Below are 18382 nucleotides of genomic sequence, written 5' to 3'. Positions count from 1 at the left end.
TCAGTCCCTTCCCTTTATTCTTGTAAGGGGTGAGGATAAATGGTAAAATAAAACATAACCTTTTACAGTTATGTGGTGCAACTGCTTCACCTTCATTCCTCCTGTTTTCTGATGATTGCTCTTCATAGTGATCATGGATCAAGGTCAATGCTTGATCCCATTCTCCATCTCTCTGCAGAAGGCAAGTTCTGCAGAAGGACATTGGATGACTATGCCTGCTGGCCTGATGGGCTACCTGGGACCTATGTGAACGTAAGCTGTCCTTGGTATCTTCCTTGGGCCAGCACAGGTAAGGGCCTGTCCTTTCTGGGCAAATCCAACCCCAAATGTGAGCTGTTTGTCTTGCAGCAGCCTGTTAAACTTACACCGCCATTGCAGCTGAGACACTTAAAAGCTTCCAATACAAGGATACTGATCCTAGTCCATCCTAGCTAATTACTTTGCCATTTTCCTTTTGCGGTAGGAGAGGAGGGTCGCATTATGCTCTGATTGGATCATGTGTGCCAATCAGTGTGTGGGTACCTGAATGGCAAGGAGCTAAGAATCAAGTAATATCTTATACTAACCAGAACCAAATGTGATGCCTCTCAGATGCAAATCTAAAAACCTAGATAAAAGCTGTTAAGAGGAAAAAGAGAGCAACATACAGTAGATAAATTGAAACTGGGGAGAAAGTGTTTTAATGTTCTTCCTTCATTTTGCATTAATTTCTGGGATTCATTGCTCTCTGGTTTATTAGAATGTGTCTGTGAAGAGGTTGTCACTGGGAAAATTCTGGCCTTAAAAATCTATGATGGGACCATTATGATTATGTTGTCTCATCTCCTGCATAACTCAGACCATGGAATTTTACCCAGCGATTCTTGTATTGTGCCCAATGAGTTGCAGAGCATGTCTCTTTAGAAAGACCTCTAATTCTGATTTAAAGAGCCCAAATGTTGGGAATTTACCACCTTCCTCGATAGTCTGTTCGAATAATTAATTATCCTTTCTGTTGAATTAAGTACTGTAGGTAAGATACTAAAAAAAATTCAGATTCTGTATGCAGTGGATTGTGGGGAAAGATGGCACGGAGACTGTTGCATCTCTCTGATTCTCTGTCTAGTTTTAAGCCAGCCCTGGTGGTATTTAGAGTAATTGGGGGATCTGCCTTAAACCCTCTGAATAGGTAAATTCCGACATGGCCATCTACCAGCTGGGAGTTGCAGGGCCATGGCTTGTGCACCTGCTTGTCCCTAGTGTATCCTACACTGGGGCTGCAAGGTGGTGATATAGGAACTGGCTGCACTGCTATGCACCAGCTTGGGGGACTTCCTCACACTCTGGGGGAAATCCTCAGCTGGGGAGATACGACCAGATTCCATTCCATTAGCCTGAACAGCCCAGAGTCACAAATTATTTTTGTTGCCATGTAGTGGGTTGCTGTGGCATACTTGCTCCTCACAAACAGCCTCCAGCATGTAAGTCGTGTGTGTGTGTGTGTGTGTGTGTGTGTGTGTTCGTGTTCGTGTTCGTGTTCCAGCCAGCCACTCCTTGGTTCTTAGCAGTCATAAAAGTTATCACAGGGTGACCCCAACACAGTCCCAGTGTCAGATTTCCCCCCGCCCCCAGAAACACATGTCCTGTACTGCCCAGACCTCTTCTGGACAGTATGGATATGTTAAATCCGTTATTCCTTTATGGGTATAATATGCGGTTACCCCAAAGGGAGTTACCCAGATATTTCAACTTGAACATACTCGATTGGATAAAACAAATTTATTAACTACAAAGAGACATTTTAAATGAGTACAAGTAATGAGGTGTAAATGTCAGAAATGGTTATAAGAAAAATAAATTAGGCACCAGTAAGCATTTTCTCTTTAACAAATTACATTCGAAACAAAGCCAAGTTTTTTCACCACATGCTTTCAGCAGAGTTACTGACCATATTCTTTGTGAGGACCCCCTCCCCCAGAGTCTAACACCTGCTTCCTTTGTCTCTTCAGGTGCAATGAATGCGATAGGCAGAGAGGGGGGTCCCTTGGGGTGTTTGTCCTTCCTTTTTATAGTGTCAGTTCCCCTCATAGAAAAACATTTCTAGCTGAGAACCAGGAGTCAGAGTCTATGTAGAAGGATATTCCCTGCTGGTGGTGGTTTTTTTTTTTTTTTTAATTTTATTTTATTTTATTTTTTCACCCGTTTGAACTTCCTTTGTGTTCCCTTCCTGCTTGATGATGACTCTGTTTACTGCTTAGATGCAAATTAAGCAGAGCATACATTCCTTTGTTTAGGACAGACCTGTTTGCCAGTCTCTGTTTGGCCAGGGCAGTGGGGTTTGGAACATCAGAAAGGGGAATCTTATAACTTCACATACAATGTTGCCACGCCTATTTTACCAGGATAATACTGATCAGCAAATTGAGTTTTCAGATGATACCTTAAAAGGCATACCTTATACCAAGATTATTACAGGAGAGAGATATTCTGTCACAGCTGCTCACTCCTTTTTCCCTTGCTGTCTGCAATGACCCTTACACTTTTCACATTACTCCTTTACCAGTACCTCGCTCACACTAAATATCCATGTTGGAGATAATTTTTTCCAATTTGTCCAAGATGAATATCATATTCTTACTCTGTCTATATTTCTGATTTCCCTACAGCACTTTTGTATTATTTCTCTGCTGTTGGTAGCAATTGTCAACTTAGTATCATCTGTGAATTAATATGCCGTTTGTTTATCCCCTCCAGATCATTAATAAAGATATTAAACCTTTCAAGCTATTTAAAGATTTTCTTTTACTAATGCACAGAATCAACGTTTACCTTCCAATTACCTGACCTAAAAGCCCCTCAGATGCTCCAGAACTCTTTCCAATAGCTCTAATCTTTTTGGATATCTAATAACCTACTTATAGGATTAAACTCCTTCCCTCCAGCAAACCCATTTATTTTCAATCTTTAAGACACTACGTGCAGTCATTTGATTGATAACGACACTTGAAACCATCACTGCAAGAGAGAGAGTCAGAATTTAACGCAATACTGTGGGGAATAAATTATCAGAATGTGCAATATCTTTCATATACTTTTGCAAATAAGTAAAAAACGAATTACTGTGAAAGAGTATTTGAGTGAAAATAATAGCAATGCTTTGGACTTCTATAGAGTATTGCACAGGAGGGTGGCAAAAGCACGTTAGACACAAATTAAGCCTCCCAATCTCCTTCCCTCTTCATTGCTGGTTATACCCCATATCATCCCCATTTGACATAAGGGAGTTGGGGGAAGGAAGGGGAACAAAGAAATAACACAAAAAGTTACTGTGAGAGCTGGAAATGTAACCTAGGAGTCTGAATTCCCATGGCCTGATTCATCACTGCACCTTGTGGAGTCATTTACGCCACTGCCAAGTGGGGGTAAAATGCTGCCAGACTAGAAGGGTAGTGTGCTTATGCTTGTTTTTCCCTGGAGAAAAATGTTTCAAAAGATGCAGTGCAACAGTGAATTGGGCCTTCAATTCCCTTCTATAATCACTGAACCACACTCATTTTTTATTCTTACATAGCAATGCATTCCCATAAATCCAAAATAGGCTCCAGCACTTCTGGGTGTGGACCCCTAATTTTCTATTCTACACATGCTGAGAAGGGAGATAATAAAGTTACGAATGAGGCTTTGTTCAGGAAGTATCTCGAAAGGCTCTTTGGTGAGGTCTGATGTTACGGAGTGGGAAGTGCAACAGTTAAACGTAGCTTGAGACGTGTGACCTTAAGCTATGTCTTCACTAGAAATGCTGCTGTGGCACAGCTCTAGCGCTGCAGCTGTGCCCCTGTAGTGCTTCAGGATAGACACTCACTACAGTGATGGGAGAGGTTTTCCCGTCGCTATAGTTGATCCACCTTCCCAAGAGGCGGTAGCTAGGCCGACAGAAGAATTCTTCCATCAACCCAGTGCTGTCTACACTGGGGGTAAGGTCCAGCTTAACTACATTGCTCAGGAGTGTGGATTTTTCACACCCCTGGGTTGAACTAACTTTTTAGTGTCGACCAGGCCTTAAGAATATGCTTGACTTTATGCCTGGGGGTCATCCCATTGATGGAGGTTAGGATAAGCAGGGCCGGCTTTAGCAGGTGCGAGGCCCCACGCCGGGACGCGAATTGTCTCGCGCCCCCCTGCCCCGGCCCCGCCCCGACTCTGCCCCCTCCCTGCCCCATTGGATCCCTCCCCAAATCCCCGCCCTGGCCTCGCCCCCAGCCCCGCCCACTCACTGCCCCATTGGATCCCTCCCCAAATCCCCGCCCTGGCCCCGCGTCTTCCCCAAGCACGCCGCTTTCCTCCTCCTCACCCCTCCCTCCCAGGCTTGCGCTGATCAGCTGTATGGCGGTACAAGTGCTGGAGGGAGGGGGAGAAGCAGGACGCGGCTTTTTTTTTTTTTCCCCGCTTCGCCGGCAGCCCTGGACGTTGCGGGGCCCTCTTAGGCGTGGGGCCCCATTCCCGGGAATCGGCCGAATCGGCTTAAAGCCGGCCCTGAGGATAAGCCTACACTTAAAATGCTACAGCAGCACAGCTGTGGTGCTTCAGTGTAGACACTCACTACAAGGACAGAAGGGGGTCGCTGTAGTTAACCCCCAGTGTAGACAGTGCTAGGTCGAAGGAAGAATTCTTCCATCCTAGCTACCACCTCTCAGGGAGGTGGGTTAAGTCAGTTTAACTAAGTCTTTCAGGGTGTGATTTTTTTTTTTCCTCCCGCACCCTGTGAGATGTAGCAATGCCGATGTAACCTTTCAGTTTCGACCACCCCTTAAGAAGTAACTTCTCTTGTCAACAGCTCAGTCAACTGCAGGATTTTTTGCATCTTCCTCTCAACACCTGCTATTGGCTACTGATCTGGTATAGCAATTCCTATGTTCCCAATTTGTGAAGTGAGGCTGTAGCCATTGCAGATCCTATGGAGAGTGTGAATGCTGCTCCTGCTGGGGATAGAACATAGAAAGCAAAGTAAATGGAAAAAAACTAGCAGTACTATTTGACCTGGATAGTTATCACATTAGGGCTTGGGATATATGTATTTTTTTCAAGTAATTGCTTAATATGATCATTTTGTGTTAAAAGGTAATCAGATTCCATTTAGCCAGTTACATTAACAAGCCTGAACTGGTGCCAGTTGGAGTAGAGGGCTGGAAAAAGACCCCACACTGTGAGTGCTTGCAGTGAGAGATTTTTGTAATGCAGGAACTCTTCTTGTTCATACTGCAGACTTGGCCAGCTTTGTATTTGAGCAGCTACTCAGTCTTTCTCATTCACAGGTCCCATTCTCCGTCACTCTGTTCTGGTGGGCTATCAGTCTTAGCACCAGCCTGACTCATGGCTTTGCTGATACATGTAGCTCTGCAGGGTGACTAGCAGGACAGGAAGTTGAAAATGATGTGAAGATTGTTTTTTCATCCACTTAGCCATTAGCCCAATCCCTGATGCTATCAGCAGTCTCCTCTTCTCTTTGTCTGCAGCCACTGGCTTTTCTCAGGGAGGTGTAACTGTGTCCCACAGCATGGTAGCTTCTGAAACTGGTAGCCTATACTATAGTGCCCTGACCAGGGAGGGTCCGAACAGGTCGCTGTTCTATTCTAGAGTAAATAGGGGGAGTCAGAGAAAATTCTCCCATCTTTGAGGGGAGGCAAAGGTCTGCATTTTCAAATCCATGTTCCTAAAATTAGGCACCTAAATCCATATTTAGACATCAAGCCAGGAACATTCAAAGGAGCTGAAGAGAATTAGGATCCCAGTTCCAGGGAATTAAATAACAATGGCCTGAATCGGAGAAGTGCTAAGCCATACTTCATATCAGCTTTTTGCCCTCTGCCAGACTTAGACCAGCAGTTTCCAGTCCCAAGCTGTCTGGGCTGACATGTCAGTTGATCAGCTAAGGTCCTAGCTGAATCTGCTGTAACCCATAGTGGGGGTTTGTCACTCATGAGCCTGAGACCGGAGGAAGCACTAGGCCCTAGGGTTTAGTGCTAGTCAAGGACTTGGGAGACCTGGGGTCTAGTCTGTGTTCAACCACAGACTTCCTGTGTAACTTTAAGCAAGTCATGCAGGCCTGGATCCACAAAGGGACTTAAGTGTTGTGACACCCAGTGTTGCAGTGCCTAGAAGATCACTGGTACAACACTGCAATCTGCAAAGCCTGAGGTTCCTATACAATGAATGGGGAGAAATAGGCAACTAAAAATGCAATCCACCATAGCCAGCATGCTAGGCGGGAAGTCACCTAAGCTAGCCAATAGAAGATGCCAACAAGAGGGGTATGTCCCAAGCCCTGGACCTCTTAGGGTTTGGCACCTAAATCCAAGCACCTACCTTTGCTTTCAATCCCAACCAGAAACCTCTCTCCTGGAATCAGGTGGCTTAGGTGTCTAAGTAGGTTTTTGGGAGAAAAAAACCTGTATCGTGCCACACGAAATGGGAGGGGGTTAGTGATGCCTGCCTTGTGACTTTTAGCCCAGGGGTTAGCACACTCACCTGGAATGGTGGTGAATCCAGGTTCAATTCCCCACTGTCTGCCAGAAGTGGGAGAAAGGGTTTGAATAGGGGTCTCCCACACGAGAGCACTTCAACCACTGAGCTATGGGATATTCTGATGTGGGAGGTTTAAGTTGGACATTAAGAAAAATTTCCTAACTGTCAGAGTGGTTAAGCACTGGAATGAATTGCCTAGGGAGGTTGTGGAATCTCCATCATTGGAGATTTTTAAGAGCAGGTTAGACAAACACCTGTCATGAATGGTCTAGATAATTAGTCCTGCCACGAGTGCAGGGGACTGGACTAGATGACCTCTCGAGGTGCCTTCCAATCCTGATTCTATGTGGAGCTCCCTCACTCTCTCCTGTTGAAGCTGTTCCACTTTGGATAAATAATTAGTCACTGGGCCAGACAGAGTGCAAATGACTCTATAGCTTGGTTGTTAGGGTACCCTCTGCTCCAGGAACTGTTTAATTATTGATACACAGTGGAACAACTTAAACAAGAGAGTTTGAGCTCTTGAGCTTAGGCGGGAGATAAGTGTCTGGATGCTTAGAGTGAAGCAGCAGTGCACATGTGCATGCTCAGAGGCAGAAACTTAGGCACCTAGGGAATTTCTACAGCAGGAATTTAGGTGCCAAGTGAGTGTAGGCACCTACAGGGTTAGGTGGCAGGTGAGCGGGGGGCATACTGGATCACAGTGGAGCCTAAAACTGGGAGTTAGATGCCTAAGTACCTTTGCGAATCTGGGCTGTAGTGTTTCTGTAGCTCAGTTCCCCATCAGTAAAATGGGGATAGTAGTGCTGCCCTACCTCCCAGGACACTTGTGAGGATAAAATGCGTTAGATTGTGAGGGGGTCAGATGTGGTGACGGAAGCCACACAAGTACCTTAGCTAGACAGACTGTGGTTTAGAGCAGTTCATGCTTTATTGCATGTTGAGTGGGAGGTGAGCAGCTGCTGTGCACCACATTCCAGCAGAGAGGCTCAGCATCACAGTAGGGATGAGCTGGCCAGCGTACCAGTCACTAAAGTACTACCTTATTCCCGTCTTCATTATATGAAGTACCCAACATCTGCGTCCCCTGGTACTTCAGCACAAGCTGGCACTGTGTGTGTACTGCAGTTGTCTAGATAATGTTTCCAAGACTGTGTCTGGCAATGACAGGAAGATGTACTTTGGAGGATGCTTATCTGTTTTCTATTCTTCTTTTGGGCAAGTCTCAGGGCATTCTGCTATGGGGAGAATTTGCTGATTTCAGCATTTCAATCAAAATACTTTAAAGATGATGTGAAATTATGTTTTTCCTGTTGAGGCTGTGTAGCAAATGTTCATCTGATTTACATGAAGCAGGCCTTTTATATTCCCGCTGCATGAAGCTCAGATTGGGCCACCTGACACGATATTGGAGTCCTTCTACCTAACTGTTTAGTTGCTTTGATAACCCAGAACCATTTCCTATCTGCCTTAGGTACTTCTATTTGCTCCATCACCATAGCAGCTGAGCACCTCATGATCTCTAAGGGATTTATCCTCACAATACCGCTGTGCTCCAGGGAAATACTATTATCCCCATCTTACACATGAGGAACTGAGGCACAGGGAAGCCAAGGTCACACAGAAAGTCTATAGCAGAGCAGGGAATTGAATCTAGGTATCTCAAGTCCCAGCTTAACACCTTAACTGCTGGACTATCCTTCCTCCTTCCTGTGATTCATTTTCAGTGCTCGTGGACATGACCTGTTCATCTTCTCAGGAGCCCAGTAACATAGTGCTTAGCGAGCCACTTCAGACAAAATAAAGCCTAACCTGAACTGATGCTCAAAACTTAATCTTCAAAGTCTGAAGACGCTGGGGTAAATTTTTCTGTTTTTTATTTCCATAGTAGCCTCTGCATCTCCTGGCCTCAGACAGGGCTGGGTTGGAAATGTTGAACAAGTGTGAAACAGTTCTCTTGTGGTTTTCCTTAGTCCTGACAGAATGTTCTAGAGGACCTGTTCCCATGAAGGTTCGAGCCCACTTTTAGACCAACTCTGAAGTCCAGAGAAGCCAAGGTAAAAGCTTTCAGTGACTCCAGTAGGCTTTGGATCAGGTCTTTTGCGAACACAAAGGCTTCAGAGAAACTTCTGCCTGAGCCAAAGCTTTTGAGATTTGATCACTAGTAAACCTACAGAGTGACATTTTGCACTCAGTTACGTACAAGTAACCCTGCGGAAATCTGGTAACCATAAAACAAGACTGAAGATACTGTGACCATTTGTATGCACTGAAGTCAATGCATTTGAGGGGGGTGCAATTGAGGGCAACTATGTACTTCAACGTACCATCAGTTAGGAATATTAAAGGAAAATAGCAGTGCCCCTTTGAGAGAAAGCATCCACTTCCAGTTACTGTCACTGGCTATGCATCTCAGTATTGTTACTTTTTAAAAAAATTTAAGGTCAGTTGCCAATAATGCTGTATGGACCTGGAAAGCTTGGAGCAGCTAGTACAATTCATTTTACATTTATGTCCTTTGGGGTTCTGATATTTTATTGTTTAATAGCACTAAATCCTCTTAAATAGAAAATCTTCCAGAGATAGTGGTTCCAAACATGACTTATGTGCACAGTAACCACATCAGTTGTTTTTTATGTATACTGGGGCACATAAAGGTTAGCTGCAGCCTGGTGGAGCATAGCCATGTCTCAGTACCATATGACAGCTAATGTGTTCCCTCTCTTCTTATTGTTTCGAGTAGTTCAGAAGTTAGTGGCTGTGGGTGTGTGTCTGTTGATTTAAATTACATTATTTGAAACATAAGCATTAAGTAGATTATAATGAAACACTATGTCCGAGATCTTTGGTTGCTACTGATACACACATTTAGTAGTTATAAATAGAGATGACACCAGCTCACAAAATTCAGATCTGGCGCCAAACTCCCCCGAAGTTTGTGGATGTTTGTATCCAGGGTTTTGCTTCAGGATTCATCCCTAGCTATGTTGTCTGATTCAGATGACCTCCTAATCTACTATGATCCTGGATAACTTTCACTTAATTCAGTGGGCTGCCCACTAGTAGCAGGCTCTGCAGTGGCCTTGTAACCAGTCAAGACAGTGGTCCCCAAACTTCTCCTGTCACCCCCACCCCTTACCAGTAATGGAATCTACCCACGCCCCTGCCCTCCCCCAAGAAGTTTCTTTGGTTTAGGCCTCCACAGCAGTAACATCTCCTTTATTATATAAACACCCTCTAAAAGGAGTTTCATTTAAAATGTGGTATAAAGTAAAGGTGGGTACAGGGTTCACTACACCCTTTTCCTCTTACTCCAAAATTAAGTTTGTAGGATGCTTTCAAATATGTTAATCTGGCCCCTTTCGAGGTCAAGTTATCTCCCTAGAAGAGATATTAATTTGCATTTGCCAACCCTGTAAAGCAATTCAAATTTTAAGTTTCCTTCCCTGGACTAAAAGTTGTCTCAGTCTAATCAACAAATTCACTTTGCAAATAATATGAAAACTCACTTACTGACAGGAAGTTCACCTCTGACTTTATCAACCTACATCTGTTTATAAGATGATAAACTCTAGAACATATGCCACTCTTGTTTCAAGGACAGAAATATGGACTGTTGGAATAAACAGTCAGAAATTTCATTATGAGAGATACAATGGAGGGATATACATGTCACAGCTCAGGGCAACTGCACCAGCTGCTTGTATGTGTGTGGTGGGGAGGTGTTGAAATGTCAATACTTTCTTATATACTTGGTAGGACTGTGTTATCCAGGATTTTTTTTTTGTCAGAATGGCCTTTCCAGTTAAAATAAATACAAATATATTATAGTTATTATATTATATAGAAGTACAACTCCCCACCATTAGAAGTCTCAGGTGAAGAAATATATAGCATCTCATTACAGGGGACAATCAACTTTACATCTTTTAATAGAAACAAAGTATGCTCTTGCTAGGTGTTGATGAAAGAGAATGTTAATCCAGTCATTAGTTAGTAACTAAGGTTCTGAATTAAGCATTAATCTTGTATAGCAAGTGCTTCGCTGAAAAGGGACTAAGGCTATTATCTAAATGTCCATTTTCCTTATCTGAAAGTTACCAGCTAGTTGGAAGATTCACTTTCCAAGCCCCAAAGACTAGATTCTTTTTTTTAATTATGTAAACTTAGTATTTATCAGCAGTGTTTCCCTATTGAATTCTAAGAGTTTGTCTTCCTCTGAGACAGACAGACACACACACACATTCAAATTCTGATCTCTTTGGTGTAAATCAGAAGTAATTCCATTGAAATCAGGCAGAGTTACATACATGTAAGAACAGAATCAGAGCCCCTGTGAATATAGATTGCCAGGATTGAATGAGTTTGGAACTCTTTGCCTTTTTTATTTGTTGTTATTCCTCTTAATTTTTGGATCCCTTACATATTAGTATATAATATTTATTGAAAAATATAAAGATTTTCTGAGACAAAATCTCACTTTTCGTAGAAAGATGTACACAGACGTATATGTACAGACAGTCTAGGACATCCTAGTAATAGTTTTATATTATAAAATATATATATTTAAAAATCCATCCCCTTTTCATTTCAAAACAGTTTCACAAACACAGTTTTAACTTTAAAAGTGCTAGGCTGTGCAAAATGGCTGCAGTTTTCCTTTAATCTCGCACACAGACTCTCTTATTTATCGGCATTGTTACCCTTTCCCTCTAATATTTTGCTGTGAACTTCCCCCTGAGAGTTTTCTGTGATAGGCAAAATCCTCCACCACCACCACCCCTCACCTCCCAAGAGATCCTGTCACTTATTCTGGAATTATGGCAAATAAAGACTCATGCTCAAACACACTCCAAATGATGACTTTTAGAATTTGTATTCATCACTTTAAATTTTGTTTGAACAAGAAGGAAGTCCTTATGGGTGGCATGTTTTTGAGAAAACCCAGTTTTATGGCTTCTTCCATGAAGATAATGACAGTAGTGCTGGCTTGTTGCCAGCCTCATTTTCCCTTTCCAGCGCTAATTTATTCTGCTTTCTGACAATCAGAATAACAAGAGGTGAGTTAGGGAAGAACGGGAGCAAGTGCCCAATCAGCATAATTGGTCTTTCAGCAAAAACCGGCTTGCATACACACAACCTGCTTGATGGCTGTCCCTGAGCTTAGTGAAGTGGGGCAGCAATCTCTGTCAAGTGAATACAAATGCAGAGACTCCTGAGAGATTGTCCTCACCCTCACTGGGGATGAGTGACAACAAGCCCTTCCAAGTTTATACACATGAGCAGTCAACTAGCTGTGGATTTTTGATGTTTAAAGAGTGTATTTTAACCTCAGCAGGAGAAGAGGAGCTCTCAAAGCCATAAAGAGACTTTTTACCTACAGACAGTGATGAACACATGAGAGGAAAGGCAAAGAATGTGGGATACACTGACTATAGAATCTTGTAGGAGAATCCAACCTTACGATAAGGATATGGGATGGTTTGAGTTTAGTAAAGTTGGGTTGGAAATTAAGTTTGTAATACATGTGTTAGTACCCATCCATAACTGTAGTCAGTGAAGGTAGCAATCCCTACAGTTAAAGCTGCCTGATGCTTCCTAAGATCCTATATTTAATTGTTTATAACTTTGCCAAACTTTAACTGTTCAAGTTGAAATTTTCTGTGCTGAGAGTCTGCATAAAACTGAATTATCTTTGGAAGTTTCAGCCAAAAATCTTCAGCTTCTTCCCAGACTGAGATTAAGGAAAATGGTGTTTTGCCCCTATTAAAAAGAAAATCTGTACAAGCTTTTTGGTCAGAAGCTTTAGCTTTGGTGGATGGAGTTGAAATTTGGAAAGGGGTATTTTGTCCTGATGTCAGATGTGCTTTTTGCTGATCCTGTGACTGACCATGAGACCTCTGCCTTCTTCCGCGCGCATGATGGATGGTATTCTGGGAATTAAATCAGGGTTGTGCAGTGAAGGAGACTGTTGTCTTTAGGACCCTACCCTGTTTACTGCAGAAGTTGGAAGGTGATTAATGAATGAGGCAAGGGAGTGCTGTAAGAGAGAGAACAATCTCATGGTTTAGGCAGTTGAATGCTGCAGTGGAGAACTGGATTCTATCCCTGCCTCTGCCACAGAGTTCCTAGGTGATGCTGGCAAGTCACTTGAGCCAAAATGTTCACAGGTGCCCACTCATTTTCTAGGTACCCAAATGGGGATGAAGATAATGCAACCTCACTTTACTGGGGTATTGTGAATGTTAATGCATTGATCTTTGTAAAGAACTAAGATACTAAATGAGAACACCATAAAATTCCATGAGAAAATTACTAATTCTGTGTTCAGTGCAGAGGTTGTATGGGGTGGTTAAATAAGGCCTAGAGCCACACACTGAGTTGTAAGGATACAAGAAATAGGGAATAGCTACCCATTTTGTGAGCACTATTCATCCGGGGAACTGAATGAGGCAGGGAGGGCCCTGTGGAAAAATAGTAATGATCATGTAATTAAAAATCGTATGATGATATATACGGACAAGGGGGCTGAATTAAAACATTGCACTGGCGACTTTAATTCTGGCATTTCCTAACTTTGGAGTGCTTGACTTTCTACCTTTAATGTTCTTTTAATGTAGTTTTTGAGTATAATAATAAATATTGTCTGCACATATTAAATACAAGATCCACTGAGAAACTAAAACTGCGTCCTGACATAAAGGGAGTCTGATGCCCCATTTATGGGGAACAGGGTTAGTACAGTTAGAAGCTTACATAGAACAGAGAATGTTCCAGCATGGAGCACCACAAAACTGTGGAGGAGGCACTGCTGCCTTCCTATCCACAGCAACCGCCTCTTGATTATGCAGCACGATTCCTTTCTGCCTATCACCCACCCCTTTAGAGCAGAACTTTACAATATACAGACAGAATAAAGAGAATACAAGATTCAAGGGAAAACAAATGCTTACTGGATATTTAAAGCCAGAAATACGTGATGGGAAATTCCTGATCAGTTATATGATCAGTTGCACCTGTGTTAACCAGTGGAAGATTGTTCCTCAGCATCTGTTCAGCCTAGTTTTAAATATCCCTGGTGCAGGAGCTAAGAATATAATTTAGGAAACTATGGTGATGAGCCCACTGTAAATATATAGCTGGGTAAATAGGTTTGCAGTAAAAGCTGGAACCCCTCTTCCCCAACAAAGTTGAGACTGCTCATGGGTTTCATGCTGCCAGCTGCAGTTTGGACTTCAAAGCCAAATGCAGGATTCCTGGACTTAGTGCGTGTTTATTGCAAAGAAACTCAAGTATGGGAGTGAGACATTTAAACAGTAACTTCCCCAGCAAAGAACTGACTGCATGTACACATCCAGCGAGCTGTGCGCTCATGCCACATTGAACGATAAACTCAGCTAGGGGCTGGTCTATACTTAGCCGCTAGTTCGGCGGCTGGGGATCGAACTTTCGGGTTCGATTTATCGCGTCTGGTCTGGACGCGATAAATCGAACCAGGAAGTGCTCGCCGTCGACTGCGGTACTCCATCTCAACGAGAGGAGTACCGCGGAGTCGACGGGGGAGCCTGCCTGCCCCGTGTGGACCGCGTCTGTAAGTTCGAAGTAAGGTATGTCGACTTCAGCTACGTTATTCACGTAGCTGAAGTTGCGTACCTTACTTCGACTTGGGGGGGTAGTGTAGACCAGGCCTAGGAATGAGCCGAGACGAGTTCTTCAAAGGAGGAGAAACTCCTCCATTAAAATGTATTGTCTTCCGCATTGAAGGTCAAGTGACTTGATCAGGGACCACATCAATCTGTGGCAGCAAATCATTCTGTTGTTACTCATTCAGTACAGAGTCACTGCTGCCTTCGAGAGAAAACTGTTACCTTTTCCAGAACATTGGGAATTAATGAAACTGGCTAATTCTAGAATGTCACATTCTTTGTGGAAGTTTAAACATGAAAGGTCTATACTGCAGTTCAGAAGTGTGATTCTCAGCCTTGGTAGGCAGACTCATGTGAGCTCTGCTTGAGCTATTATGCTAAAATTAGCAGTGTGTACGTTGTGGCATGAGCGGCCAATCAAGGTAGCCTCCTGAGTTTGGATCCAGGGGTTTGTGTGAGCTTGGATGCAGGCAACTAGCCCATGTCATCACCAGTGCCACCACTCCTATTTTTAGTGTGTTCCCAGCTGCAGTGTAGACATACCCTTGTTGATCTTAAATTCTATATAATTACAGTACAAAAAACAGATCCTAAGAAGCAATAAGGTACTGCCATTTAGATCTAACTTTTTAAAAAGATAGTATACTTCGCTTTGGGTCAAGGCTGATCATTACATGCTGGGTCTCATCGTCTCTGCATCCTACAGCGTGTGGTATTAAAAACAAGAGGTGCCTGGGCCTCTTTGTAGGACTCCTTAGCCTCCTTTGGCCTGTGGATGCATCTTGGTCATCCCACATTTTATCTCCTCATCTTGTAAATGGTTTGGGTAGAGAGTTTTGCAATAAGCCAATGAAGTAGACACACTGAGGTTAAAGTATGAAGGATCGTATGGTCCAGATTGGCTTATTACTGCATTTTGTTTTGTAATATTTTAAAGATAAACCTGTAGCATCTTAAAGGTGAACTGCTAAAATGGCCTTTCGTTTCAATCCAAGGTTACTAACACTTTCTGTGTAGATTCAAAGCTTTCCTTTATTTCAGCCATTATTCTGACTTCTGGAGTAGAGTTAGTGGCTCTAACATTAATGTCCTCTGCAGCAATTCACCTGCCTAATGTGTCATCCACTAAATCTTGAGGAAAATTAACCCTTTCTGTTCACTACTGTTCACCTAACAAGCAATCTCTGGCAATGCAGCAACATCCCCTACAGTTTTCACAGGTTATAAATAAAGGGAGTGGATGATGAAGCATTCAAACAAAGTGGTTAATGAATATGAAATACGTTACATGCACAGGCTGCCTCTCTTTCTTTCTTTCATAGACCCAGAGAGAGACAGACACACTTACTGAAGAAAATTCTCTACTAGCTTATAATTTTATATTATATTATAACTATAATACTAATAACAAAGTACTAAACACCAATTAACAAGCAAACCAGTTACCAATTTCAATACCAGTTACAATACCAAATGCCCATTAGAATACCAGTTACAATACTTATTACAATACCAATTACCAAGGCAATTACCAGTTGCAGTGAAATAACTATATTATATTATTTTGTATTATAAGTTAAAATAATTTTAACCCTAATTTTAAAATCAAATTTAAAAAGTGAAAATTGAAACATTTTGGTTTTATCAAAATGTTTTGATTAACCCCAAATGATTTGTTTTTGTTAATTTTGTTTTACAGAAAATGTTGACTTTATTTTCCAATTTGGAACTTCCTTTTTTTAAATGTCAGAATTTCCCACAGAACAGAAATTTGGAGTTTCGATCAGCTCTAGTTTGTAGTAAGCAGGAAACTGGTTGGCTTGGTATATTGACAACAGGATATAGGCTCAATCTGGATCAGATTGATAGTTAGTCAAAGCTGTAATCAAAAGGCTCCTTGATGACTTATGTAAAATGAATTAATGCTCTCTGGTCAGTTTCTAGTGGGTACATGTCCATGTCGCACTGCTGTCTCAGCAAAGGGCAGGGGCTGAATTGGCCCTGGTGATCAAACTATGGTACCTTCTCAACCAAGAGGTGGTCTAGATTGAGGCTAAGGCATGTTAGCAAGCTACAGTGTTTGGGAAGCAGTTTGCACTGCTGCTGTACCTGTTTTGTGGATAAGTGTTGAGTCTCCAGCATGTTTTCATACCATAATGAGAGAGTCTGTTCTAAATACATGGATAAGACTTTTACCAGCACAAAGTTCCCTTTACTACAGTGTATCTGAAAGATCCCTCCTCTTCCTACTTTTATTTTAATGGTTCAGTATAGTTCTGTTTTATTGTATGCCTTTTAATCTTATCTCATAGCAGGAGGCTTCTAACAGCCTCTGAAGGGCTCTTGATTTGTTGTTGGTTTTACTCTCTTTGCGTGAGTAAAAAAATGTGTGGGCAGCTTAGAGAGATTTATGGCTCAATTTTTAGAGCAGAGGTTTGGCCAAGCATCCACATTTTTGTGTGCGCATCTTAGTATACCCTTTTCGAGTGTTCCCTGTTACCACTGTTACTAATTTTGGGACTAGTATAGGCAAAGAGAGGAGGGGATATGTGGTCTTTGTGTTCCTCTATCTCCTCAGCAAATCTGGGTATTTGCTTACATTCCTGGTAAGACAACTTTGTAATGACTCAGCTTGCAGGGAGACTTTGGCAGGAACCTGCACATATGCATACATACTACAGATGGGCTTAAGTCACAAAGTTCAGGATCAAACTTTCCTAAAGTTCTGGGGTGTTTGAATCTGGGCATTCAGTTTAGATCCATTTTTTCTCCTAACAAAACACATGCAGTTTCCTCACCAAACAGAGGTTTGTTTTCAGCCACAAACTCTGTGGGTTATTGCTGCTGAACAGTTGGAGTGCTCTTTGGAGTACTCTTTGGGTATGTCTACACTACAGGATTAATCCGAATTTAGATAATTCGAATTTGGGAAACAGGTTGTATAAATTCGATTGTGCGCGGCCACACTAAGCACCTTAATTCGGTTTTTAACCACATTAATTCGGTGGTGTGCGGCCACACTACCCCATTAACTTAAACACAGTAATTCGGTGGTGTGCGGCCACACTAACCCTAATTCGAATTAACAAAATCGATTTAGGCTCTACTCCGCTCGTCGAGGTGGAGTACAGAAATCGATTTTAAGTGCCCTTTAATTCGAATTAACTGGCTCTGTAGTGTGGACGGGTGAAGGGTTAATTCGGATTAACGCAGCTAAATCCGAATTAAAGTCGTAGTGTAGACCAGGCCTTTGTAATGTTGTTCTTGGAAGCTGTACACAGTTGGCTGTGAGAATGAATGAATTGAAGCATTTGTTACAGGAAAGGAACAAGGTGAAGAATAGCTGTAATAAGGCGACAGGTGAGGGGGAGAGGGTAGGCTAAGCTTTGCAGTTGTTCTATTCTTCTTGCCAGTAAGTCTGTGTTCTTTCCCTCCTTGTCGTTGGCAGTGCTCCATGGACAAGTTTACCGCTTCTGCACTCCTGAGGGCACTTGGCTGCTGAAGGAGAATTCCACCCAGCCATGGAAGAACATTTCTGAATGTGAGGCATCAGACGGGGTAAGGAGAAGAGGTTTTGCCTATAAAAAATAGTAATAAGTCAACACTTATGTATTATTCCTACTGAAATTAGCTTTTTCAACCTGATCTCTCTAACTGGCCCCAGTGAGTCTAACAGTAAGAAATTTTAAGGCTCTCTATTTAATCTCGCTTAGTGTTTGGTGTAGATAAGAGCATTGGAGGAAGTAATGCAGACAAGCACAGTGCTGATCCAGTAAACAGATGCTCAGTTCAGCCTAGCATAATACTGTGATCCACACAATGGTACCAGGCGAGAAGCTGCAAAGCCTTAGGAGAGAACTGAGTTGCCTTTAGTTTTCTGCACAGGGATGAAATACAGTAGTGTTAACTCACTGTGGTGAAGACATTTAATGTTCATCTCTTTTGTTTTCTTCCCACAAGGGAACGCTGTCAGGGCAAAAATAATGTCCTTCCCTGTGTTGCTAATAACACCTTGCATGATTAAAATTAACTGAATTGTTAAAAAATAATCCTTTCCGCCGTTTACTTTGACAAACGGGAAGGAACAGGTTGAAAATCTGAAGTTGGAAGGCAGCGTGGGTAAAAGTGATCATGAAATGACAGAGTTTATGATTCTAAGGGAAAAACAGGAGAATAAAGACAATGGGCTTCAAGAAGGCAGACTTTAGCAAACTCAGAGAATTGGTTGGTAGGAT

General features: G+C 42.4%; 1 protein-coding gene across 1 annotated transcript in view; it reads left to right on the top strand.

The window, feature by feature from the left end:
- The window catches only part of GLP1R (glucagon like peptide 1 receptor), a 96136-nt gene that overhangs the window by 43794 nt on the left and 33960 nt on the right, over window positions 1-18382 (top strand). The window contains exons 3-4 of the mRNA XM_029911035.1: window positions 179-289; window positions 17596-17705. Coding sequence (XP_029766895.1) covers window positions 179-289; window positions 17596-17705 — 221 coding nt within the window. The remainder of the gene's footprint in view (window positions 1-178; window positions 290-17595; window positions 17706-18382) is intronic.

The sequence above is a fragment of the Terrapene carolina genome, unplaced genomic scaffold (genome assembly GCF_002925995.2).
Source record: "Terrapene carolina triunguis isolate 2854851 unplaced genomic scaffold, T_m_triunguis-2.0 Scaffold85, whole genome shotgun sequence".
In the NCBI taxonomy this organism is placed as follows: domain Eukaryota; kingdom Metazoa; phylum Chordata; order Testudines; family Emydidae; genus Terrapene; species Terrapene triunguis.
Note: the sequence above shows the minus strand (reverse complement) of the source record. Positions and strands in the feature narration are given on the sequence as shown.